General features: G+C 43.6%; 1 protein-coding gene across 1 annotated transcript in view; it reads right to left on the bottom strand.

Moving 5' to 3' along the window:
- LOC146197548 (uncharacterized) overlaps window positions 1–26,767 on the bottom strand; it is a 73,157-nt gene that overhangs the window by 7,551 nt on the left and 38,839 nt on the right. The window contains exons 9-13 of the mRNA XM_084597197.1: window positions 25,671–25,876; window positions 25,361–25,503; window positions 22,534–22,619; window positions 5,621–5,713; window positions 2,458–2,553 (exon numbers count right to left, since the gene is read on the bottom strand). Of these exons, the coding sequence (XP_084453323.1) occupies window positions 2,458–2,553; window positions 5,621–5,713; window positions 22,534–22,619; window positions 25,361–25,503; window positions 25,671–25,876 (624 nt within the window). The remainder of the gene's footprint in view (window positions 1–2,457; window positions 2,554–5,620; window positions 5,714–22,533; window positions 22,620–25,360; window positions 25,504–25,670; window positions 25,877–26,767) is intronic.

Below are 26,767 nucleotides of genomic sequence, written 5' to 3'. Positions count from 1 at the left end.
GGTGGCAGCACATGAATGCACATCATGGCAGGCACGACGACGATCAGAAGTTCCCCATTTCCGAAATAAATCTCAGTTGGGTAGTTCCGGCTTTGCGTTTCTTAAAGGGACACTAAAGACACCTACATATGCTATCAAAATCTAATAAACGGCATTTGGTGACACTGTCGCCGCATATCCGGCAGCAAAAAAAACGAATTATTGCCGAGATATTGCGATAAAAAGTTGAGGTTTTTTTTTGTTCCTGCCAGTCGAATGCAAACTGTTTTCTCTTACTACGCAGTAGGGCAGGATGACGCACACTATCACGCAAGAGGAGACTCCGTGATTGCTGGCTGCTAGCCTGCGGGATGATCTGCATTCGATACGCACTTAGGGTAGGCGCGTCTGCTTCTCTGAGCTCGTATTTCAGGCGCCGCAGGCCCAAACCAAACTATCCGAGCACGCACGAAGTGCCTGAGCCAGAACATAACTGAAACTGAAGTGGGCGCCTGTAGTGCTGTGTTAGCTGAGAGACTAGCGACATCTACCAACAAGCGGACGAAATGAGTATATTTTTATATTTGCCTCACAACATTTACGTTGTCTTTTTGTCTTTTCGCCATCGTTTACGTGTGATAAAAACATGTTATCATATTCGAGACAAAACCGACTACTGCATTCAAACGGTCAACGTAATTCGCATTTGTCAGCCTCCGGGATCCCTTGCGGGTCACGTGATTTGTAGTTGCGAGCCTCGGCCATTTTGGCTGTGGCGGCGATACCTGTATTCCTGTTTCTCCTCTTTACTACCATATAATAGATCTGTTTTCAGTAAGAACGGCTTTTTTTTGTAACCAGGAACTGGCATTCTATCGATGCAAGCCCACTTCATTTTACTCTTTAGTGTCCCTATAACTTCACACCATCGCGGGGTTGAAATCGGGCATGTGTAGCAGCCAGTCCCACCGTTTCCGATGCTGCTTGGCATATCACTGTTTTTATTTTGGAATATAGCATCAAAACGCCTACGTATATATGTATCACTTGTGTGCCATTCATGGATGCATGCGTCCACGTGCTGCTTCCGGTGCACTGACACTGCAAGGTGGACATGCGTATTTCACTGCAATGCTTCCCTGCTTGGACTAGAAGGCGAAGCATCCTCAAAATGTGGCAGGGCTGTTCTGTCAAGAGGCACCACTGTAACTGTGTCGCACTGCAGAAAGGATAGCCGAGGCCTTTACGACTTTGGAGCAATTCCTCAACATGCCCGACAGTGTGCGCAAGGTAGAGCACTTGACGAATCCGGTAAAAACAGTCTTCCTCAAGAGGGTTTCACCTCAAATGCAGAATACCATCATACAGGTGCTCATTAGACAATATTACTGTGATGCAAACAGATTTTGGCAGCTTTCTCAGGACCATTAGACGATTTGAACTTTCGGTTAAACCGAACATTTGTCCTGGTCCCTTGAAAGCCATATTAACGAGAGTTTAATGCAACAATGCTGATTAAAATACCATTTGCAGGTATAACATTGTAAAAAAGTGGCACTTCCAGTTTTACTATGAATTCTATAGTAAAATAAACCGCTTACAACAGTGCTGTCATAGCACATTATCGGTTATAGCAATTAAGTCTTGTGCCTGAAAGGCAGCATAGGGAGAGAAAAAAACAACAAAAGAAAAACCCAAAAGAGCTCAGTCGAACCACGCTCACAACATAAAAGCGCATATGCAGCTGACGGATGGGTCTAGCCAGTGCAGTGAATGCAAAAAGAGCATGTGACCATGGGCACGGAAGCACTGCGGGTGCACCTGTGTGGTGATGGTGAGGGAAGGAGAACAGGAATCGTGAGGGAGACGACACCGTTTGTGAGAACAAAGGGGAATGCGGTACAGAGTAAGCCAGCACGTGGAGCGCGTGTCTGCCACAGATGAGGACAGAAGCACAGGGCATGTGCGGGAGTGTGTACAGATAAAAGGATCGAGTCGTGCTCTACTTCGAATTTGTTCGCAGTTAAAAGAGCATGCTTTAACGGCATGTTTCACTGGTCTGTCGCTGTGACAGAAGCAGTTCATCCAAAGAGTGATGACGCAAGTATGGTCATTTCATGCATTCCACATAGATTGCCCTATTAACTGACATCAGATTTTTTTAGCTCTCCCGCCCAGCTACAAGTTCAATTCCCTGCAGAGAGATGTGAACAAATTGCTGCAAAGCATTCAGATCTGAATAATTATAGATTTCTTCCTGCAGAAAAATTCAGTCAGTGCCAGCCACACTTATTTTTTTCTTTTTCAGGATGAATGCAGTTACAGCTATATTTCTTTGGCACTTCAATGAAGAGGCTTGACTGCATTTTAAACACACTTTTGTTACAAATATTACTTAATTGACCTGCCTGTTTTGTTTTTCAGGTTTTTATCTATGAATTTTTTAAAAGCTGTCTCTATGAAGACATCTGCACTCACCACTGTAGAGCACCAGGTCCTGAAGTGATGTCAGTGCTCTCCTCCACCTTCATGGCGGCAAACTGAGCAGTCGCAGAGGTTGGAGAAGTTGTGCTGCTGAAATAGAGCAAATGATAGAGAAGAAAGAGAGAGTCCAGTCTTTGCTGAGTCCATATGATAAAAAGAAAAAAGCAAGAAAGAAGAAAAAGCTGCAGTTTAATACTAAATATTCCAGGTAATTTTGGAAGGCTGCAGGTGCCTTGCCTGAAAGGAAATAGCCTCCATGAAGGGGAACAAATCACCTTTAAAGGCCACATTGCCCTTAAGGAAATATTGCGGATGATTACGCCTCCGTAAAAGTGCCCTGCAACACTATTCAATAAATTTGCGGTTCATCTGGAACGCTAAAGGGCAACATTTCACGAAGGTCATACATAAAGAAATATAATAAAATTGTAAAGGCCAGTTAGCAATAAATCGACCAATCAATCAATCAACCAACCAATTTATTTACTTTACAAAGAAACTGAGTGTGGTAAAAAAGAAAAAAAGCAATCGTTACGACCACTTGACAAGCCTCGCCACCCCTACAAAGAAACAGTTTTGTAGCAACAGAAAGGGTGAGACTTCAGTTTCCCAGGGCTTTTCTCCCTCCTCTCGTCCCTTTCTGTGAGCTCAAAAGTGAACGTTCCTTTGCTGGACCCATCCACTCTGCCCTACAGCCAGGCTACAAACGTATGCGGAAATTCCCCGCACATGTTTTCAGCCTCCATGAGCCGGGCCGGCACTGATGACTAGCCGCGGCAGCGTAGCAGTATAATATCCGAAAGAATCCAACCAATAGCCATTCCTCAACTTCTTTCTTACTTTGCTACCGTGCATCGATTACCCATCATCAACGACGCTGAAGCGCCAGCAGCACTGTAACAGACTTTCTGCACCATCAGTTCGCTGTTCAGACACTATAAGCAATTTTAAACACTCCTGAAGTTGAGGTAGTGATGTGGCATACTCCCAGCATGGTTCCAACCTTAGAAGCAGATTGTTTTTACGCATCCAGCAGCAGCAGCAGATGTTTTTTATCAAGAAATCATCACAAATGCTAGGACACATATCTTTTGTTTCCAAAATATCTCAAAAGGTATACTAAATAAAACTGCTAACGGTTGAAAATATTTTTTCAAGCTTTAAGCTATTTGAATTGAAGAAAATTGTGCCGAACGATGCAAACCGCAAGGAAAAATGAAGACGAGAAACAGGCGCTGTGTAGCACCTAAGTCTCGTCGCCATTCTTTCTTGTGGTTTGCATCGTTCAGTGCAATTTTCTTCAATTCCTGTATGCACCAACTAGGCAAAAAGGGAAGTTATAGCTTTCAATTATAGGCTAAAAAATTGTACTTATATACAGCATGCGAAGACATGTCAAAGAACAGGTCTTTTTTCCTATAGTACCGAAAGTCAGCAGGTTCAGGCGTGTGGCACAGAGGAGGGCAGCCACAAGTCAAAAAAAGGTCCCTGGGAAGAACTCCCCAACCTTCAAGCATGACTGTGAGTTCCCCACTGCTTGTAGAAGTGCATTATTTCATTAACTCTTTCCTTACCATGCCCACTGAGCATCATTAGCCTGCTAACGAAAAATTCGTACAAAAAGTTTGGAGCCTTCGGCGTAGCTAACAGATGCGCTGCGCCATTTGGCATGCAATGAGACAACTGAAGTTTAGTTTACAGTGCGGTTTTCTTTTCTTTTCTCACGGCACCATGGTTCGAGTCTGCCTTGGATATGCGGTACATTTGTTAGCCGATTTCATTAAGTTTTAACAGCGATGATGACGGAAACCAGGCTGGAATATCGAAGCCCACTTTGGTTAGTTTTTTGTTGCTGGCGTCATTTTGCGTGTGCGGTTATTAGTTTGTGCCAAGAATACTATCTAACATAATTCCCCCCGCAGATAGTGGCCAATAAAGGGTCCAACAGTTTCTATATTCAGGATTAATTTTATTTTTTTTTTATTTTCCGGTACCTGTAATTTTAAAAACCTTGCCCAACTTTTTTTTTTAATTTTGTTTTAGCAACTAAAACTTTGTGTTGCAACAAATACTGCATTGTTCAAACTTATATGACTAAAGAGCATGTTGTTTTAGCTTACAATTTTTGTGCTAAATGAAATATTGAACTAGTAACTTTCACACACACACACACACACACACACACACACACACACACACACACACACACACACACACACACACACACACACACACACACACACACACACACACACACACACACACACACACACACACACACACACACACAAATTAGAGGGTCTCTCAGATGTGTCTAACGAGGAGAATGGCGAAAGCCTACCCTTCCTCTCCTTTACCGGTGTTCGTTGCAGTGCTACATATAACTGGTTTACAGGAAGGGAAAGACGCAGTATCTGTCACACTTTCTCCAGCAAGTGTAAGTTTGGAAGGTACACCATCGCTCTTGTCGCGTGGCATTCCTTGGCGCATGTTCAAGTGTGGGATTGCAGATGGCAGGAACACTACACAAGAACACATCTCGCAGAATATGACAGATCTCGCGTATGGGATTTTGTTCCATGAGGCTTTCTGACGTTTGCCTTAAAAGTACTGAAGCCAACAAAAACGGCCATTTTATTTATGGTAAATAAAGAGTTAAGAGTCATGACAACACACTCTAGCAACTAAGCAAGTTTTACTTATGATTGAAAGGCATGGCAAGGCCCTTTAAATCCATAATGTCCAAGAAACGAAAACACTACATAAAAGTAGTGAATTTCCAGTTTGCCACTACTTTTCCTATGCTGCTGAGACACAAAATACACTGATAGATTCCTCAGGATTACTGCTAGGTTCAAATAAATTAATTATGGATAACCTCGGGGCACTATAAGATTTGAATTAAGCTGCACAAGAAAATACAGGTGCATACAATCTATTATCGTTAAAATTCAAAATTGGCCCATGATGTGCGAATGCAGCAGTACCACAGAAATTTCAGGCTGTTTAGTGATTAGGGGTAGCTTTGCAGTGAGCAACCTTCCAGAAGGCTGCAAATGGAAAGAGAAAGCTTTTACTCCAATGCTCATTGCTAACGGAGGATGATGATTTGACTCTCTGTTAAAACGTAAGACGTGCATGTGAAGTCGTTACCTACCCGCCAGGACGTGCCGCAGCATCCAGCATGCCGGCAAAAGCGTGGAGAGGTGGCACAGGTGGCGAGCAGTTCTCTCCATTGTTTTGGCTGCTCCTGCATTGTGCATAGTGCGAAACACCCTGTGTACACCTGCAAAAGTCCTTTCACTGACAAAATAAACATCTAAACTCTGTACACTTAACCTAGTCTGATAAAACGCCTTCTCTAATGATTGTGAATCTGAAAGCCAATCTTCATGCCATTTTAACAGATACTGATAACTCCCATACAAGAGGGATTATTCCTTTTAGAAGCCGATCAGATTAGGGAATGAACCCCGAGAAAGAAGCAAAGCTGGATGGAAAAAAAAAGACCAAGAGCCAGAAAGGAATTTGCATGTAGTCTAGTCTCAGAATGCGAAAGTGTTCTTTTTACTCGTAAGATACAGCCTCGGCATTGTAAGCAAAGAATCCCGAGCATGGTGCCGACAGGTGGTAGTTGGCAGCTGGCATGGATGGGCGCCACTTCTGGGATGGTCTGTGAGACTTTACAAATCGCATGTCATCGCAAAGTTGCAAACAGCTGCAAGCTCGGGTTGCTCATATGAGGTGGAAAGGTGGAATAAGAATCAACCTTCCAGTGCTCTTGGATGCAGAGTCAGGCACTTTCAAATGGCTTGGTTAAAGCAGCCCTTTATATGTCAGATGGTTGCCTAAGCTATTGCATCATACTGTTAAAGGCAGAGCTTAAGTGTCCCCACTAATTTTTGGAAAGATTACAACACATTTTCAAACCAATCCCATGATACCAACAAATCCAGAAAGAGCCAGAGAATAAATTTCCACTGACAGCAGTAGTTGGATATACTTTAGTGCCCATTCAAATCACAACAGATAAAAGGTGCTAGCATGGTACTATTATAAAGTTTATAACTTTATGACAAGTAATCAATTAGTATATAGTTATGAGTTTATTATAAAGTTATAAGAAATATGTTTAACCATTCCCAAATCAATGAGAAAACAAAAATGAGAAAAAAAAAGAAGAAAAAAACAGCTGAGGAGCTTAATACGTAGTGGCTGGCTTGTTGGTTTATCATTTTGAGGACTACAGCGCAGTCAGTGTTACTACTGTGCTGCAGTCCTCAGCTGAGAAGCACGAGAATTCTGCTTTTGGTTGCACCCTACAACAAAAATAAGTTCAATGCTTTCTTTATGGCTTTGCAGGCACATTTAAGCAACATCTTCCACAAAACATTTTATTACTCCTTGAACTCATAACAATGAGTGACAAGGACTAATATGTACCGAATCAGAAATCTCATCAGTGAATATATGTAAGCCAGCTGTACACCAAGTTATAAAAGGTAGGGCCACTTCCAAATACAAAAAGTATTGCAGACGTCGAGTGACCCAGTTTATCACACACACACACAAAAAAAAAAAAAAATAAAAAAAATTACTGCAGACAGGTAGATACATTTGATCAAGTCGTGCATTTGTGCAAAAAATTTGTGCAAGATGCCTTGGTCAAAGCCTGAGAAGCAATATTTAACGTCTCAACTATAGGAAATCGCTGGTCAAGGTAAAAATACTTCACAGTTCTAAAAAAACACGAACACGTCTCTTAATTTCATACAATCTTGTAAAGGGCCTGTGGACTGGAATACAATGAAACGCTAGCTAACTGTCAATGACGAGTACCCAGTTCATTTTAAGAACGGTTGTTTTGAAAATGTGAACAATGCGTATCTTCTCAACAAGACTGCTGAATGGGTGCTAGTTCAGCGAAAGTTCAGAAATTGTTTGACACGAAAGAACTCTTTTGCTGAAATGTTTTTTGCAATGCCCTTTTCCATCAAAGTCCCATTTGCTTAATTTGGGAATAGAAAATCAACTGAATGAGCAGAGGTACACTGAACAAAGCAGTTCACAGTCATTAACAAAAAACATTTCCAATCAAATGTTATATATAAAAGTGAAGTAACTATGCGATTTTCAGAGCAGGTCAGGGCAGCAAGACTGCAAAAAGTCATGCAGTGTCTCCATCTATGTTGCAAGACATGGAGAGAATTTTTGCGCTTGTAACATTAATAGCAGCCCGGTATTGCTCCTGCTATTCAAAAGATTATAACTTGATTTAGGCTGCTCATACATTCTTCACTTTGAGCACTTGTTTTCTTGATGAGCTTTGAGTTGTAGCTAGCACACTTCTGTTTTCTTCCCGGAGTGCTGCAACATTCCGACAGGACAGCACACACGTGCGAGAACATAATTTACAAACTGAAATGAGTTTATTTGGTCCAAAGAGCAAGGAGTACATGAAATAGAGCGCAACATCACAGGTCAAGGAGTACTGTTGCCTACAAGTATAACCACAAGGACAAAAGAGTGAAAAGCTCTGTGACATCCGTAAATGAATATTACAAGATTATGCGCAAAAAAAAAGGTACTTAACACCTGTTTTTGCATCATGGCCAAGGCTTGCACTGCCAAGAGCAGACAATGATGCAATCAAGAAAAATTGTAAAATAATAGCACTCAGTGAAGCCCACCTGGCGAGCACCAAACAAAGACAATACTACCTCTGGGCCTAAAGGTTACAATCAAGGCAAGATAATAGTATGATTCACCAAACTGGCACACACTACAAAACATGTGCATTCAAAAGAACAAAAAAGCAGCATGAAGTTGCAAACTAAGCTACAAAGAAATTATGATGCAAACCTGCAATCCTTTCAGAGGCCAGAAATGAAGTTGCACTTATTTGGGAAGATTTTACGAGTGAAGTGTAAATTAACTCAAAATGCAGCAAGGAGCAAATCTTCCTTGGCTCTTCACCAGACCAAACCACAACAACTTTGTTCAGCCTTTCACTGGAAAAAACCAAACGCTCAATAAGGCACTCTATTGCAGAATGGCCACGCCAGATCTGGGCTAGATGGTGAGGATCACTATGGGAAGGGCTAGTTAAAAAATATTAAGAACTGAAACCGAAGAACATTTTTTAAAAATCTTTCTCACATCTCTACATACTGTATTCTTGTGCTTGTGTTTGAGATCGTTACACCTATGCGATATAAAATAAAATGAGAGAAAACACCCCAGAATTCTTGAGATGACTAGTTATTCAAAGTTCGTCTTTTAGACAAGTTTTCGAAAACACCAGCACACACCTGGGTTTCCCTTTCACTGCCGTATGAGCTGTAGAAATGTATGACCAAAGCAGCCCTTAAACACAACAACAAAACAAGCAAAAATAAACAGTGGTCTCAAGTTGACACAAGCTGATTTTGTTCCATCAAAAACAAATACTAGTGTACTTATTTGCATAATGAATGCACCTCTCTGTGTTGTGCGATTGATTCCACCAGCCTACTTCTGTTCAATTTTCACCATTTTCTGAATACTTGACCCCACGTAATAAAGCATTCATTATGAGAGTAAAGCACCATACAACTCCACAAAGAGCGAATAAAATCTTCAACCTGCTTTAAAGGGCAACTCCGGCATGCGGCAATTTTCAGACTGTACTGAGTTAATGGTTGATTTATATTATACAGTTGAAGGCTTATCCGTCAAAGTATGTGATTTCATTTTTACAACACGCAAGTAGTAATTTTAAATAAGCAAAAAACTTGAATTGAAACTGAAACTTCTGTGTGGGGCCCGGAGAACGCTGCTTTGCGTGATGTCTCACAATGACGACATAAGCTTGCAGCCGAGCCGTACGCACGCGCTGTCGCTCTGTTGAGATATACGAATGCCAATCACTGTCACTGCACCATGCGCAATGTACTATTTCACGTCACCGAGTCGTCCTTGATGTTATAGGGCAGAGACAGCGAGGACTCGTCTTTCAGTTCAAAATGGGGGAAAAACTAAGCAGTACTCGGAATGCATGGCCCCTGAGGTCAGATCGGGTGAGCGATCCTGAATATGGTGACGATCGGGTGACCGATCCTGTGTGCCAGGCTGTTTCCAAATAGTACCGCAGCACTGCCTCACGCCAGGGGCAAACTATTCAGGCGATCCAGCCCCTATTCCTAGGAACAAGATGGGCCCAGTAGGGCCGCTCCATTGGTAGCCGTCATTAAGTGCAGTGTTGGCTGTAATGTTTGGCAGCATGAGTTGAGAGTTCCAGGGCACCATCTTTAAAATTATACTTTGCGAGAAAACTAAAGCGTCCTCAACTGTGCTGTTTGGTGCACACAATCTTGACGCTAAGAACTTCTGAAAAATGTTTTGTTGATATCTGCGAGCATCAAAAGATCACTGAAGTTGCCTTCTGAGTTTAAGCTACTCAGAATGATTGTACTTGCGGGATGTGAATGTGTTACTGCAAACATGAACAACTACAACAAGTTCTTTACTACATCAACCATAAATTGTATCTACAATCACGTGCAAAAGAGAAAAAAAAAAAAATGCATGAGGCCAGCTGTTCTTGCAGCTCGAAGAGAGCTAGAATCTCTCTGCAAGTTGTAAGATACTATAATCATAAAACAACTGCATGTAATTATTACCCCTAGGAGAAACAGCAATGGCATGCCAAAAAATGGCAGCAAAATTTAAATAAGATGGCTTTGCTTACTTAGACTGGATGGGAGAGAAAGTATTCAAAGCCACACCATATGGTGATAGGCTTAACCTAGTAAAGTTGGCTATGACAAGAAAAGACATTGATTAACGAGTATATATAAAAAAAAAAAAAAAAAGGCAGTGTAAAAGTTTTTTCAGCTAGATACAAACATGAAATTACCAAAAATAAGTAGAGAGAGCTGAGCAGTCCCCTTCAAATAAACGACGAAGAGCACATAGTAGTCATACCAGCCTGTGGCAAGTCACTCAGATTTGCTGCCCACTGCATCTATTCGAACTGAAGGTGCTCTCCCAGCACACTTCCGAGATGAAGTACCGTAAAAACCCGCGTATAATACGAGTTTTTTTTCCAACTTTCAGCGTTCCAAATTTCCGCCTCGTATTATTTGCGGATCCCAACCAAAATGTCGAAGTTTTGCGAGAAGTTTTGGTTTTGTTGTAGCCGCGTGGCTACGGCTTGGCTTTGTTATCGATGTGCGGCTACGGCTTGGCTTCGTTGCCCTAACGTGGCCGCACCCTGCAGTGGCCACGACGTCGAGGTGTCGTCTCTTCGTTGTTGAGTCGTCGAGTGCGCACAGCATCAGCGCATGTGCTCTCGTGCAAACCACGGTTCGCGAAAAAGTGCACGCTTTTTTCTTTACGTGAACGAGCAAGATGCCAGGGTCTCGGAAACAGTACTCGGCTGCTTTTAAGAGAAAGGTGATTTTAGTTGCTGAAAACATCGGCAACAGTGCGGCCGGGAGGCAGTTTGGCGTCACCGAGGGAAGCATTCGCGGATGGCAACGACAGAAAGAAGCCCTTTTCGCGTGCAAGAGAATGCGAAGAAGCTTTCGCGGGCCAAAGAATGGCGCATTCCCGGAAATTGAACTCGCTCTGACGGAGTTCGTACGAGAACAGCGAGCATCGCATCTAGCTGTGAGCGTAGAGCTTATGCAGGCAAAAGCTAGGGAGCTTGCAAGGGAAAAGGGAATTCCGAGCTCCGCCTTCAAAGCAAGCAAGCACTGGATACATCGCTATATGTGCCGTGCTGGATTCTCGCTACGCCGGCGAACCTCGATTTCACAAAAGCTGCCCGAATCCTTCGAAGAGCTGCTGGTGGCTTTTCAGCGCCACGTGATTTCTTTGCGAAAGACCAAAAACTTTCAGCTGGGGCAAATAGGCAATGCTGACCAGACGCCGGTTTACCTGGACATGTCATCGCCCCTCACCGTCCATGAGAAGGGCTCTAAACAAGTTTGTATCCGGTCTACTGGAAACGAGAAGACGCGGGTTACAGTCATGCTATCGTGCACGGCAGACGGCCGCAAGCTCCCGCCCTATGTCATCTTCAAGCGCAAGACAATGCCGAAAGGTGAGGAGCTGCCGAAGAATGTCATCGTGAGATGCCATGAAAAAGGTTGGATGAACGAGGATCTTGTCCTCGACTGGGTGGAGTCAGTGTGGTGCAAACGGCCCGGTGCACTGTTGTCCTTTCCATCCATCCTCGTGCTGGACGCGTTTCGTTGCCATTTGGCCGACTCGGTGAAGAGGCTGCTAAGCGACTGCCGCACAGAACTTGTTGTGATTCCGGGTGGAATGACATCACAACTTCAGCCTCTCGACGTTTGTGTCAACAAACCCTTCAAGGACGCAGTCAAGCGATGCTACGCGGAATGGATGCGGTCAGGTGAGCCTGCAGTGACGCCGGCCGGGCGGCTGAAGCGAGCATCGCCAGCCACGCTGCGCAAATGGATTGTGGACGCGTGGGCAAGCATCCCAGAGGAGCTTGTGCGCCGTTCGTTTAAGAAGTGCGGCATCTCAAACGCCCTCGATGGCACAGAAGATGAGTACCTGTGGGATGATTTGTCCGACAAAGAAATTTCCGAGGAAAGCGCTGCTGAAGATGAAAGTGATTGAAGTGTGAGGTCCGATTTCAATAAATGTCTTGTTTTTTCTCTCTCGTATTATATGCGGTAAAAACTTTTTTTTTCCATTTCGGGTCTCCAGAATTTCACCTCGTATTATATTCGGGTTCGTATTATACGCGGGTTTTTACGGTATGTTTACAGAATGCCCAGTGACAGGCACAGAACGTAACACACCGAAGAAGTAATGGAAAAAGGAGACACAGTTTCAAGCTTCATGCAAAAAAACAAAAAAAGAAAAAAAAAAAGAGAAAGAGAGGGGTATAGTAGCAAACCTTACGAGCAACGCAGATTGTCAGTGTCTCAAACAGCACAGAATGTGTAATAACAGTCAAAGTTTTCAGTTTGTATAACCACTTTGTAAAGATTAAAAAATATGACAAGTGCTCACAACTTTTTATGGTGTGCCATGTGTACAGACACATTGCAAAGCCCCATTTCTTTCAATGTGCTGTGCTTTCTTCAAACAGTGCATAGGTAACAAATGACACACGTAAAAACTACTCATGCGGCCTAGTATCACATCGGCAACCACCAAGCATGTCTTTTCATGCTATTATTGCAGTTGCTGGCCCTCACTTGGCACCAAAAACGTCCAAAACGAGTAAGGCACATGGCAGTGAAGATCATCATTAAAAACTGAGCAGAAGAACACTGAAAATGCATGAGATAATGCAAAAATCCGTCATTAGACTGGCTGAGCATAAAAGTTGCGTAGCCAATCACAAATTCTGGTGACCTCCAACATGGCATGCACTGGCTGCCGGAAAGCATGAGAGGAGTACAAGCATGGCGTGCATGGCACATGGAATGGAATGCAAAAAAACAATGGGCTTTGGTTAATCGAAAAGCAATAAAAAAGAATGGAAGCAATGGCAGCAAAGGATGTGGCAAGTGGTGACAGCAAACGGATCACTCCAGGAATTCGCCTGAGCTGGCACCCTCCTTCGGCTCTGATTTTACCAACACGTGCCTATCACCGGTTATTTTACGGAGGGCATGCCTGCAAAAAGAGAGCCAGAACACAGGAAGACCACATCAGAAAGTTATACGAATACTATGTGAAAGATTATTACGTGCCTTTCTAACATTATAGAGTCAAAAGCAAGGTTTCTAAAATCTAGCATAAAATTTGCCTCCTTGCGTCGACACGAGAGAGGGATGACAAACTCTCAAAACTTTCAACTATGCTCCAGAGTTATTTATTTAGAAAGCACAGGGCGGGAGGAAGCACATCACGACTTTGTCAGAGTTTGCACAAACTCCTTTATGAATGAAAATGCTAAATTAAATGCTTGTCATGCTGGCCACATGCAACTATATCATACCTGTCAACCTTGCAATATCAACAATTAGGAGCTTAATTCATGCTAATGGGGGGGGGGGGGGGGGGGGGGGGGTAAATTTCATGCAATATCTAAATAGTCCTTTCACAGCAGGGACTTTGTGGTCTACACCAGTGCCACGGCAGCTGCTTCAGGAGCCTCACACGGGTGGCGCCGCTTTTGACATTGCAAAGCCCTCAAGACTACTGCTACAGTGTTGCCAACTTATAGTGATTTTCCCGCTATATTTAGTGGGTTTTTGTACTACTTAGCGGTAAAAAAAAATATTGTATCGCGAGAAGCAGGATTTCTAGCGGTTTTTAGACCCTCTTGGCATCCTTATTGCTGTTTTTTGTGGTAGTGCAAGTTTTGTTTAGAATGGTGCAAGTCATTTCTGCAAGAGAACATTGCTGCGAGCTCATGATGTCACCAAGATTACATGCTGACGTAAATGCCTCGAGTTGATTTATGCGGCATTTTTATTATAACCACAGAGTCTGATGTCACACATGCGTCTCCCTGACTAGGATCTGCAGGACCCTAAATTTCGAGAAAAATCGCTGCACTGGAAGAAGCCCATCTTTGTCAACTGGAACAGCCATGGAAATACAGCTGTATTCTGAGATGAAGTGAAATAGTACAGATATGTTTCTGACACAATTCCTTCTTCGAGCTTGCAGAGTTTGCTTACTCCGTGCTCAAGCTGCTCTGGTAGACAGCAGAGGTTAGACGCATGTTAGTGCCCTACCATTATCGATTCTAAACAGGAAACTTGATGTGAGCAGATATCACAAATCCCACCATAACTACTCAAGCCAGATTCCGAAGTGCGAGTAAATGACACTCAAGCTACGAATCACTCGAAAATGTGATCTGAACGATCAGCATGACATGAATTTGTGCGTTGAGAGAAGTGCCGCGATATTGCCTAGAACTGGTGGCATGAGCGAACAACCGCCCGCAAAGGGCTCGACAAACCAAGATGACGCAGACACGTTTTAGTGAGTGATAGTGCCTGCAGATAGCAGCGTGTAGGCAGGAAAGAAATATGTTCTTGCGCGACTTTAATTTAAACCTACAGAGGGCAGGCGGGTACTCCAAAGTATTAAAGCATTCATAGTCCCGAGTTCCTAGTCAAAAGAGAAAAAAAGTGCTTCGTAATATATTTAACACATGGGTTATTTTGCTTATAGGCATAATCACAAACTAAAATGCTCAAAAATTAGCTTTTTGATGCAAATATTGAATTCAGTGGTTCTTAGCGGGATTTAAGCTTTCTGTTGTGGGTTTTCTATTTTTGAATTAGCAACACTGCTGCCGTACTATAGTGTTCTAGAAGACTTTGTAGTGGCAAGAGCGAAGCACGTTTTGCTGGGAGGCGTTGAGGCAAAAAAAGCGGTTGGCCACGTGCAGCGCTGCTGTCGAATACTGGAGGTGAAAAGTTGACAAAGCCGGCAAAGAGCTTTGCTGCGCAGCGAACGAGACGCGCGTCGCAGCAAGCTGGAGTGTTGCCGCTGGCAGAAAGCGGAAAATTCAGCTGGTCGCCGTAGTTGAGGTAAAGAGATATATATATATACACACACATATACATATATATCTTAGTTACATGTTTGGGGACTAAAACATGGGGGTACTTCCTCAAACTATTGCACCGCTCCAGAAAAGACAGGCCACAAAAAGGCAGCCTAAACTGAAAACTGTGCGGAGCTAACATTGCTATAGAGAGGCGTAAAGAGTAAAAAACAACCTGAGACAGGGAAACAACAGAGCCTTTCGTGGATCCACTTTCACTTGCTATTTTTTCTTAATTGGTTCGTTTCTATCGTCGAATAATGTTCAAGAATAAAAAGAATATGACCCACAAAGGAGGGTTTTCAGGGTAGCTTTCCCCACTTCTTGTGCTTCGATCGCTACTGATAAATAAATGTTCAGTGTAAAGCCAGAGCTTGTCCGTGTGAACGACCGTCTTCTGTCTGTTCCTCCCGTACTAGTTTCCTGTCGCTGAAACAAGACTAACTGGCGCAGGTGTTATGCATGTGGAATACTGAGCTCGCGTTTTTCTTTTTTTTATTCGTTCACGTTAGCGCTGCCTGCTAAGAAGAAAAAGCAGGAGAGTATTGGCTGTCATGATCACTTGGAATCACTGAGTGCCGAGATATAATGGCATTTAGTGCAAATGATAATTTTCCCCTTAAGATACAATGTGTAAAACAGGCCGCCAGCCGCTTTCTCTTTCATTCCCCTTTATTTCCCTCTCCATCTGAGCTTGAATCGCTAAAGAATAAACCCCTCTGAAGGAGCACACTTTATGCACTGATGTTTATTGTTTTTGAAATGTATGTTTACTTTTGGTTATTACAGCATATATGTTTGCACTTGACAAACTATGTATTATACTGTGCTTTGTTATGATATCGCATTATATGCATTCCTTTTCTATGGCATATAATGATACTATAAGATTTGATTATATATTCATTGCTGCTGTAAATTAAACTCTACGAAAATACCTTCTGTCAACTTCGACCTTCTGTCAGGAGTCGACGCCAGTGCCGCGTTGCGGCAACCACTTTGAGCCTCACTGGAATGGTGCCGCTCTTGCCACTACAAAGTCTTCTAGAATGCTGTAGCCGTACCAACGAACAAGCCACAATCACTCAGCCTTGATTTAGCTTTCATCAGCTGCTTATCCAATGATGCCAATGGCCATAGTGCAGCCGATGATAGTAATGCTGGGAACTGCAATGCAGTCGCAGTTTCTACAAAAAGTTTTTTTTTTTTGCAAAAACGACTTCTGCGAGCAGAAAAAATTTTGGGGACAGATATTGGGCAGTGCTTGTACAATTGGAAATGCAGTTCAAATTCGGAACGTCCCGAGAGAACTGGGAGGGTTGTCAAATATAAACAATCTCCAGATGGTGTTTTTGCAATACACACAACCTGTAACTCGCTTGTCAGGAACCCTATGATCAATAATGCCACCGGTCAAACAAGTAGGGGAAACACAGCCAGCGCCTCATAGGACGTGTCTTCCTTTGATCGAAGAATGCACGTGGTCCATGGATCCTGAAGTCCTAAGCTTTTAGAATGGTGTATCTGGTGAAGTGGTCGAGAGGTGGGGGAAACGCTAAGCTAAACTAAGCCTCAATGTTTATATAATGGTTGGCGGAAAGTACACTGCAGATGGAAAGGCTACATTTAATTTCATTTCAGATGACCATGAAAGATGCACCCCCTCCCCCACTCCTACCAAAATATTTTGTCATCAGTTGTGATCGCAGGGGTAACAAAACAGGGCAAACGATGCCAAGGAAATGGCACTTCAATCAATACTGTTGTAAGCACAATGTGACAAAGATTTAAAAAAAAAAAAAAGGGGGGGGGGGGGGGGGGGGAAGTGTCTTAGCCCAATGAAACAGAGCTGTTGAGAGCTGCCTGGACTAGTTTTAGTATATTTCATTCAATGCTTATTAATTAAAGTATACTTATCATTATTAGCTAAATTTTCATTTATTGACTTGAAGAGCAAAGTACCAATTCGAAAGTTGTAGATCATATAGGAAGAAAAAAAAAAAAAAAAAGAAAACGCACAGCTAGCTGTGATGTTTGCATTTGGGTTTAAGTAGCTCGGGTGATTAACTAATGGCTTATCCCCAACATAACTACACTTGATCTGCAATAACCTCTGAACAGTTTACAAATAAATTGAAGCAGTTACAAAAAACAAATAACCGTATATTACCAGGACCAAAGTAAACCCAACAGTGCGTGCACAGCAAGCGATGAGACCATGCACATCAGCCAAGCAAGCTAGAGCAAGGAATTTTAGATATCATGCAGAGCAGAGGAAAAGAAATTTATACATGCAAAATCTTCATGGCGGTGACCAACCACAGCAGCCATAATGAAAAAAAGAGCATGTTTTAAAACAGAAGGATTTCAAATGTTTGGACCTGTCTTTTCAGGTCACTAAAAATGAAAAATTTACATTTAAAATGTGCTACAGTTTATATGTAATTTTTATTGTCCTTCATAAGCGCTAGATGCAAGCTTAGTTTGTTGTTGCACACTAGAACAGCTTTTTTTGAGACAGCGGGTTTTTATAACACAAGCAATGCTGCTTCAAAATGACCTGTACAGCTGAGCCAGGACTACTGAACCAGGCATATCAAATCAGTTTATATCAAACAATCAGAACATCCCCTTGAAGAGTCCACATAGAAAGCACAGAACAACTGTTCACATTTACCGAACTAAGCATCAGTGGAGCATTCAATGCATTAAAATCTTGTTAATTTGAACCCTGTTAATTCGAAAATTCGGACATATCGAACTAGGACCACGGTTCCAGCCGACGCCCACGCAAGTCTATGACACGAAAACAAGGGGGCTCGAACCGGTTAATTCGGGTGGGGGATCGCATCCAGGTATGATCTGCACAGCCAGCGATCAAGGCCTCTTGGAACCTGACTTGAATGAAACAGTGGTGCCCATGCACAATGCGCACACTATGGCACGTATTACAACAATCGGAAGTTCGCCACTTCCGAAATAAAGCTCAGTTGCAAAATGTTGGTTTTGCTTTCTCTAACTTTAGCCATCCTGCGGCTGCAATCAGGAGCACGCATCGTACTCATATTTTTATTTTGGGATGGCATAGTGCTGTTCTAACGCCGACGCATATCTCACTCATGTGTGTCCTTATGTTGCTTTCTGTATGCTGACACTACATGATGAAGTGCTTTTTAGCATGAAGATTGTACGGTGAAGCATCCCTACAGTGTGTGCAAAGCACTTGACAAAATCTGGAAAAACTGTTGTTCTCATTTGGGGTTCACCTCAAATGCAGACAACTATTATGCAGGTGTGCATCAGATGTGATGCAAACGGTACTCAGCAGTTTTTCTCATTCGATGATGCAAGCCTTTTATGGTCCCTGAAATGGCAAATTAACGAGTTCCCTCAGTCAGCGTGTCAAGCGTCTGCAAGTGCTGCTCCTCTAAAACAGCACTGTTTGATTACTAATGAATGGTTTGTGTTATGGGGTTCAATGTCGCAAACCGGCTCCGACTTGACAAGATACAGTACCGGACCACAGTCTCCGGATAAATTTGGTCACGTGGCATTTTTTACCATGCACAGACATCGCATAGCACACGGGCATCTTGTGCTTCACCTAAATCGAAATGTGGGTGCCGTAGCTGGGATTGAACAAGAGACCCCATGACAGTAGTACAGCACCTTTACAACTGATCCACTGCAGCAGAGCTCACTTGGTTTGTGGCAGACATGTGTCTGCCACAAACCAGTGCTAAATGGACAGCCCTCACCGCACCGGTGAGAGGACGGGCGCCGCACTCTATTCGGCACTCGTTTCAGGCAGTGACCGATTCCACACTTTGCCAGAGCTGCGCCCGGTCTTGCTAGCTGTGCGTTGCGCAGACGCTCATGCCATCTAGTGGTTTCCCACAACACTACGTTCGGCAACCTCAACCATACTGCACCAGATGGCGAAGCAGACGGTGCGTTCCACCACTGCCCACATTTGCATCAGCCATGCGCTCATGTCTTCTGGGCGGTGCACCTTCATGCACGTGCTCTGGTGCGCACTTCGGTCGCACTCCACTGCGACTTAATTTTTCCCACCTGCGGTGCAATTTTTCTTTTTGGGTAGCCTAACCATAATATATGTACTTGCATAGCACAAGTGCTTAGAATTCAATACGGTGTGTTGTAAATGAATTTTATTTTGCATGTTGTTGCAAAATACTTAAATTCTTGAAATTGTTATGATTTGTTACATTTGCAAATAGTTTTGCGGTGCACTATGCCAGCAACAATGAGCGTCGTCGCCAGGTCATCGCCGCTTCACGCTGCCATTAGTTCCGCGCTGTCGCAAGCATGCACCTTCCCCAGCGGCCGGGTGACTGCTTTCGCCGCACTGCCTTCTCACTCCATTTTTCGTTCACATGCAGCTCTGTCTAAAAGATGAAGCTTAATTAATAGCCCCAATGTTTAAAGCATATTGCCACGTGCCTAGCGCCGCGCGACTGCCGTGCTTGGTGCCAACGATGACGAAGCGAATGTTGGCTCGAGAGGCGCGCTGGTGCTGGACTCTGTTATCGGAACTAGAAGCCGACCTTATTCTTGGGTCCTCGTCTATGTGTACCTTCACGGTTCCCTGTGGCTTGAGTCGAGACACTGGTGGAGGTACCATCGATGATCCCTTCTCCTGCGGATGACCTGACGCGGCCACCTCTCGTGATCACTCCTGTTCATCGTACAAGCCGGCGGCTCCGAGGCTTGGCCCCCGAGGCCTTCCCTCTTGACGAAGAGACCCTAGCTATGGCAACTACACCGCCCCACGAGCAGAGGCTCTTTATTTTTCTTTCCTTTTCATGCCTCAACATAATATATGTCCCTTCTACCCCTTCGTCCTGTCTCATTCTTCAAAGCCCACGTATCCCTAAGCCATTTCACGGTGAGCAGTTCGAAGACGCCGAGGACTGGCTAGCTCACTACGAAAGGGTCGCGACGCTTAATGGCTGGGACAGCGCTGCGAAAATGCGAAACGTCTACTTCAGCCTTGAAGAGGCTGCTCGGACATGGTTCGAGAACCGCGAGGCCACATTTTCCACGTGGCCGGCCTTCCGAAGCCAACTCCTCGGTATGTATGCCGACAGTGACCACCGAGAGAATGCCGAGCGTGCCCTGACCTCTCGAGTTCAGCGTCCGAACGAAGGGGTCGCAATGTATGGTGAAGAAGTCATGCGTCTCTGCCATCGCGCCGACCCATCCATGTGTAAGGAGAAGAAGGTGCGGCACCTGATGCGTGGAGTTAGACCTGTTTTTTTTCCGGCCTCGTGCAAAACCCGCCCACCATCGTCGCGGCATTTCTGGCTGAAGCTGCGATTATGGAGAAACTGCTACAGCAGCGATGCAGCTAGAACGCTCGGTCACTGAATTCCATCTCCACACTACCGCCGACTGACCGCACTGACTATCTAAGTTTGCGAGGAGCTCCAGTAACTTCATGGGACATTTACTCCGGCGACCTTTGGGGGCAAGGCCGCCGCACACCGATTCGCCGCAAAGCTTTAATCTGCCATGTTTTTACTTCTCCATGGAATTAGCCGTGACGATGGATTAGGTAGTCGAGATGACACGTTTCATAGCATGTAAAGTCGCCAATGGGTGAAATACAATAAAGCAAGCGTTTACAGCCTGCAATAAATTCTACAAACCTAAAAATATTTACAGTCATGACTCAACACCATATATATGCCATTAAATGCACATACTATGCATGTTGAGCACCGCATGTCATTCATTAGATCTCACACCTCATATTCATCATATCCATGTTTACATCTTTACTGTGCGCCCAACACATATAAAATTTGAAAATTAGACATCACAAAAATATGCAACACTGCAGCAAAGGAGTGAATTATTAGATGACAACGCAGTAACCACATTTTCTTGACCAAAATATGAATGATAGCGAACGTCAGAAAATTCATGATGATGCACTGATAATGTTTTGAAAACTTGAGGAATATAAGGCAGGAAATAAGAAGGGACTTGGTAATGTGAGATGAGCCCAAAAGGGCGCTCCTACTCATGCTGCCTCTCAAGCTGCAAGAAATAGAATCTCCAGCACGTTTTCTCTTTGCATTTGAACATCTACTCAAGGAAAAGCTTGGTGGAAATGCCCCAAAGCTTATGTAACCGGGCACTGGCAGCGGATGCCGTTTATGCACCGATGCAAGCGCTGTTAGAAAGTGAATTCATGACGTGCTGACTCTGTAGGAACACATGGTGAAAAGACAATGTAGGCAGCGCCACTCCCAGATGTGCATATCAATTCTGCCCCCAGCGGCGTGGCCGTACTTTTGCATGTCACCTATAGGCTAAAACAGAAGCTAGGAATGCCTCTGGTAGTGAAAAGCAAATTTTTAGGTTCAGGAGGTGGATGATTACGGGCACCTCCTCGTGGGTGGAGGTGCCCGTGACCGTTAAATGATTACACTGTGTTTCTCTATTTGGGAGGATTTCCGCAAACTAGGTTAAAAATATACAGCAATCAGCCCAAAAACGTGTCAAGTTTTTCTCGAAATGGGAACCTGGTGTGTACCAAAGCAAAGGTGTGGGTGCGCCACAAAGAACCGGATCAGGGAAGTTCCTGGCTGATTCGACTTTTTTCTTATTCTTTTCTTGTCCAAACAGATACAAGATGTTTGCAAAAATACACATAAATATGGCTAGATAAACAATCTGGACCATAATCTTGACGATGCCGAGCAAGCTCGACACTCCCACATTGCTCTCTAAAAAACACATGCTCCACGAGCCACAAAAGAATGAAAAAATCACACACGCACACAAAGCAAACTGTGCTATGAACCGAAGAAAACCCTGATTCAAACTACTGTTTCTTGCTACAAATGCAAGGTAAGTTTCCATCTCAACCTTTCCTAGAACTGTTTCCTTGACCAACGTAAACACCAGGCACAAAACTAAGTAGTAAACACTGCTGTGGGAAATCATAAGAAAAAGTTGTAAATAAGCCTATTATATCTCTTTTTCCCTCGAAGTCAGAAAAGGGCAATGCACCACTTTTTGCATATTCCGGAACTTCTTAAACACCGTTTTTGATAGCCATAGTCAATTATTTCGAACCCTTTGTGCATATTTGAGAAATTGTGCATTTGAGGTATTTTTTTCTATTTTATAAATTACATTCAGTCATATAAATTTTTATCCTGGAAGCCCTTCAATTGACTGCACTTGTACACATGCTGTAACAAGATTGTGCAAAATGTTTTTACTTAAAAATATTTTGTAACACTGTCAGGGTTACCTGTTTGAAGATATCGACAAACAGGTGTCCAAAATTTCCGCAACTAGAAAAAGAGGCAATACTAAAGCATCCCCAACTTTTTAAGTATTTTTACCAAATATATTCAAAGTAAATTGAATTTTTCTTGTACATTGTTAAACCTGGCAACATGCAAAGGAAGATTACAGGCTTACGCAATGGCTGTTCTACATTACAGGCCCCCATTTGAAGTACAGGAGAATGAAATGCTAGGGCCCCTCACCTGAAAGCCTGCGGCTCACGGACTTTATAGGACATAAGGGCATCCCGCAAAAGCTTGAGAGTGGTATAAATCCTCTTGCTGGGGACCTGTAGTGAACAGCACGGAAGAAAAGAGCAAAGGCATGCTAAGATAAATGGATAACAAAATAACAGACTACCAGGCAGTCGCACTAGGATGACAGGATGCCATGATTGGCTGATGTCAGCTTGTCAATCTAGGTCAGCAATAATGCTAACATAATGCTAACACACCTGATGTCAAGGTGCGCTATGCTTCTGGGCCACCAAAACAAACAAATTTGCATTTGTCCACACAAGTCTGCGATGCAAAATTTTACACTGCATTAAACTTCCAAATGGCAGCTTCTTGCTACAGTCCAATAATAAATGCAGATTAGTGAATTATTGGATAAAACAAAGTAAACGCAATGTTTAGTTGTTCCAAGATTTGTTTATATTTCTTTACACAAATTGAAATCTGTAAAGAAATCAAAATTGCAAAATTTAGCCCTCGATTAGCTATAATGAAGCGCTTTGTTGTGTTAGCATTGCACAAAATTTTTAAAGAAGCCCTATTTCAGGAAAAGCAACATTTCGATTGTTTGAATTGCCCATAACAGATGTGTTTAAGTAACTCGCGCATTCACGAGCCGAGCCGTTTAGAGGCGGCAGCGACAGAAACTAGAATCAACAGCAAACAGGCAAATGACAGGCATGTGATCCAACCATCGCATTGCCATGCTATGCACATATTGTGGTCAGTGATTAGGCTAAGACGGTCAACGACATCACGCAAAATGTCAATGCGGAAGTGCAAAAAAGTTTCACACAAGATGAAAATCAAGATTTTAGGACAGCCGCCAGCGGAGGCATAGAAAAGTAGTTGCTGCAGACTTCATGTTGCTCCTAACATTCGGTCGAAAATCTTGAGTGAAAGGCAGATGATCGAAGGCATCCACTGCTAAGACACCATGCAGAACAATCTGAAATGTGTTAGGCCTCGACAGCACGTCAACTCTGCTGATGACAAATTCACAGCAGTTCTGAGGTGCCAAAATGGCCAACCAAGAAATTGTCCACCAACTGATGCCTGCAGATGGTGTATGTAGAGTAGAATCTCGGCGATACAAATCTCATGGGGATACGAAAAAATTCATGGAGCATTGATGATCTAAAGTGCACAGAGGCAAAAGCCTTTAATCCCCACAGTCACTTCCCTCTGTTTAGCCGCTGCTTGGCTTTGTTTGGTGACTCTTGCTGCTGACTCTGTTTGGGCATTCTAGACACGACTAGGCCCATGTCACTGCCCTGGAATGCATTAACGAGACTACAACTTTATTGACAAGTATCTATTGGAAGACTACATTCAAGGTCAAATATGAAACCATTCCTTTGTGGTCTGAGAAGTGGTTGAAGATGTACTCCACTGCGCATGCGCAGTGAGTGTAAGGTTCTCAAAGCTCACAAATTATTTAATTATCATTGGCTAATTAACTATATATGAATAATTAATTATCACTGGGCAGTTATTTATTCACCATTAACTAATGTTCATACACCTACTACTACATCATTGATTAACTATCAGTACTGAAAGCATTCTAATCCTTCAGAAGATTATCGAAAGCTGCCACGGACTCACGCACGGGCACACCAGAGAATCATGAGCAATTTGCATATAAAAACGAATAAAATTCCGAAAATGCAGAAGCATGGCAGAGGCGTGCACACAGATCTGTCTATGCCAGAGATTTATTAAGATCGCATGGCCACAGCTTGTCACTTGCAGCGCGAGAGACACTTGCGACTCTGGCAACATGGGCGATGTGTAGTCCACGTGGTTCCACGAATTTCTCATGGTGCATACAGCAGAAATGAAATCACGACGTCCGCAATATGTGGGCCGCATGGCGCCGCAGACTACTCGCAATACACAAAGTGTATAGTGTCCAGGCTATGGGCGCAGTTCGCGCGTTCATATCATCTATAGTGGCACCGGAGGGTGTTTGGAACACCTGAAATTTCACATATTGTAGTCAATACATTCCGGCTGAAGAATTTCGCTAATTCCGATCATCCCGAAGTTCGTACTAACCGGATTTGTACCACTGATACTTTACTGTAGTGATGATGGCAGCCAACTGAAAAGCAAAGAGCGAGTTTTAAACAGTGCAGAGGTGACTTTGCAGCCCAAGAGGTGTGTGCCATCCTGGTTTTCGTTGGCGACGGTGTGGTGGCCGTTTCTAGTGCACACACAAACTCTTAAAAACATCAAAAACGAAAAACATTCTAACGGCGCCAACTCGACTGGATGTGCACATGCTCAAGGCTCAAAGGCTGACGCAAGGGTGTTGGATGACCACCGCGAGTGAGACATTTAATGCTCGAGGAAGGTGGCCACTACATAGACGGGAGTTATCCCTGAAATAAAATAACAATCGCTAACACGTGTAAATGCCATGCCGAGAGAAAACGGTGGCAACGGAGTGTTCCTTTGTCGTGTCCATTTTGAATTCAGTGCCTTTCGCAATCCTCTTCAAGTTTGATATATCTGGCTTTGACTGTGTTTATGAGTGCGCAGTGTTTAAAACGGTCGAAAATAAAGCAGAGTCTTGGCCATACGGTGTATGCATAAGCAGTAGTTTATGACGACACATTCACGGTGTTAGTTTGACAACTGGCAGCACCATTGCAAGGGTCAAATTAACAGTATCCAGGGTAACAAAGCAGAAAAAAATGCAACAAATTTTCGCTAAAACCAGCATTAATTAATGAGCAACTAAAGCGAGGACACTGCGTGCAAGATGAGGCTTGGCTCGGCCACTCACCTTAATTGTGTATTCAACCTCTGCTGGCCGCTGCTGCTCAATCTTCATAGCCTTGGCCGGGCCTCCCGAAACGAGAGTGGTCGTGGCCACCCAGCCTGGACACATAATCGATTCAAAGGTGTAACACAGTGCACAGTACTTTACTGACTAGTTTTGCTTCCGTATTTCACTCAAGGCTTGCAAGTGAGCCCACATGGTAGGGATAAAAGGGGGAGGGGGAGAGATAAACATAATAATAATAATAATAATAATAATAATAATAATAATAAAAAAAAAACTAATTTGTGTTGCCAGCCTGAGTATTACTTGCCTCTCTTTTGGGGCCGTGGCCGGCTGTGGGTGACAGTGGAAACATGGCTAGGGTGGCTGCTGCTGTTAGCCGGCGGATGGCCATCAGAGATGAGCCCTATAAGATTGTCCATCTGCTTGGCGTTCATCTTCTCCTCATTCTTCCGGTCCCTCCCAGGGCAGGCACAAACCTTCAGGTCAATACCTTGTCTGCCGAGAACACTGCCACTGGAAGAAGACAAGACAAATGGTCCAACCTCGTTACAATAGTTTCGGGCGCAGCAAATTATCGAATATATAAAAAAAAAAAGTTTGCTTGGTAGATGCATTTTCTATAGACTTCCATCTGTATAATGAAACAAAAAATAATCTGATGCTGGATCAGTTATGACAAAGCAGTTTTTTCATTCACATGGTTCATAATGCATAAACAAGCAAAAAAAAAAAAAAAAAACTAAAGTGGATGTTAATGAAAAGGGTTCTATTAAGTTGAGCACAACGCAGAGAGATATAGAAGGGAAAATGGTCGGTGCAAGGTCAAGAAATAGGAATCATACAGAGTGGGTCAGAGAAATAACTCGAGTTAATGGCATTCTAGTGGAAATCGAGAAGAAGAAATGGGCAGGGCATGTAGTGCAAAAAGAGAATAACCGATGGTCGCTAAGGGTAATAAATTGGATTCCAAGGGAAGGGAAGTGTAGCAGGGGGTGGCAGAAAAAAAATTAGGCGGGCGGATGAGGTTAACAAGTTCGCAGGAGTGACGTGGATGCAGCTAACACAGGGCCGGGTTAATTGAAGAAATATGACATAGGCCTTTGCCCTGTAGTGGAGATAGTATGGATAATGATGGTGCTCAAAAGGATAAATGTCCCAAGTATAAGCTTAGCTCAAAATCGAACCCCCCCTTGATTTTCGACCATTCTAAGACCTGCGCCTCCCCTTAATTAGTGCACTTATCAGTATCCGCCTTTTGCGCGAGTTTTCTGCGCATGCGCGAAGCCCCAGCGGCGACTGATGAAAACACACTGAGCGGCGTCGACGGCGCTTCTCGTCGCCGCACTCATAGCCAACGCACGGGGGCTGGAGGGGCAGTCACGTTCAGAGCCTCGGTAAAATGAT

This window comes from Amblyomma maculatum, chromosome 3 (genome assembly GCF_055883805.1).
Source record: "Amblyomma maculatum isolate TAMU_Amacu chromosome 3, ASM5588380v1, whole genome shotgun sequence".
NCBI classification, from domain to species: domain Eukaryota; kingdom Metazoa; phylum Arthropoda; class Arachnida; order Ixodida; family Ixodidae; genus Amblyomma; species Amblyomma maculatum.
The sequence above is the reverse complement of the archived record's forward strand: the minus strand, read 5'-3'. Positions and strand labels throughout refer to the sequence as shown.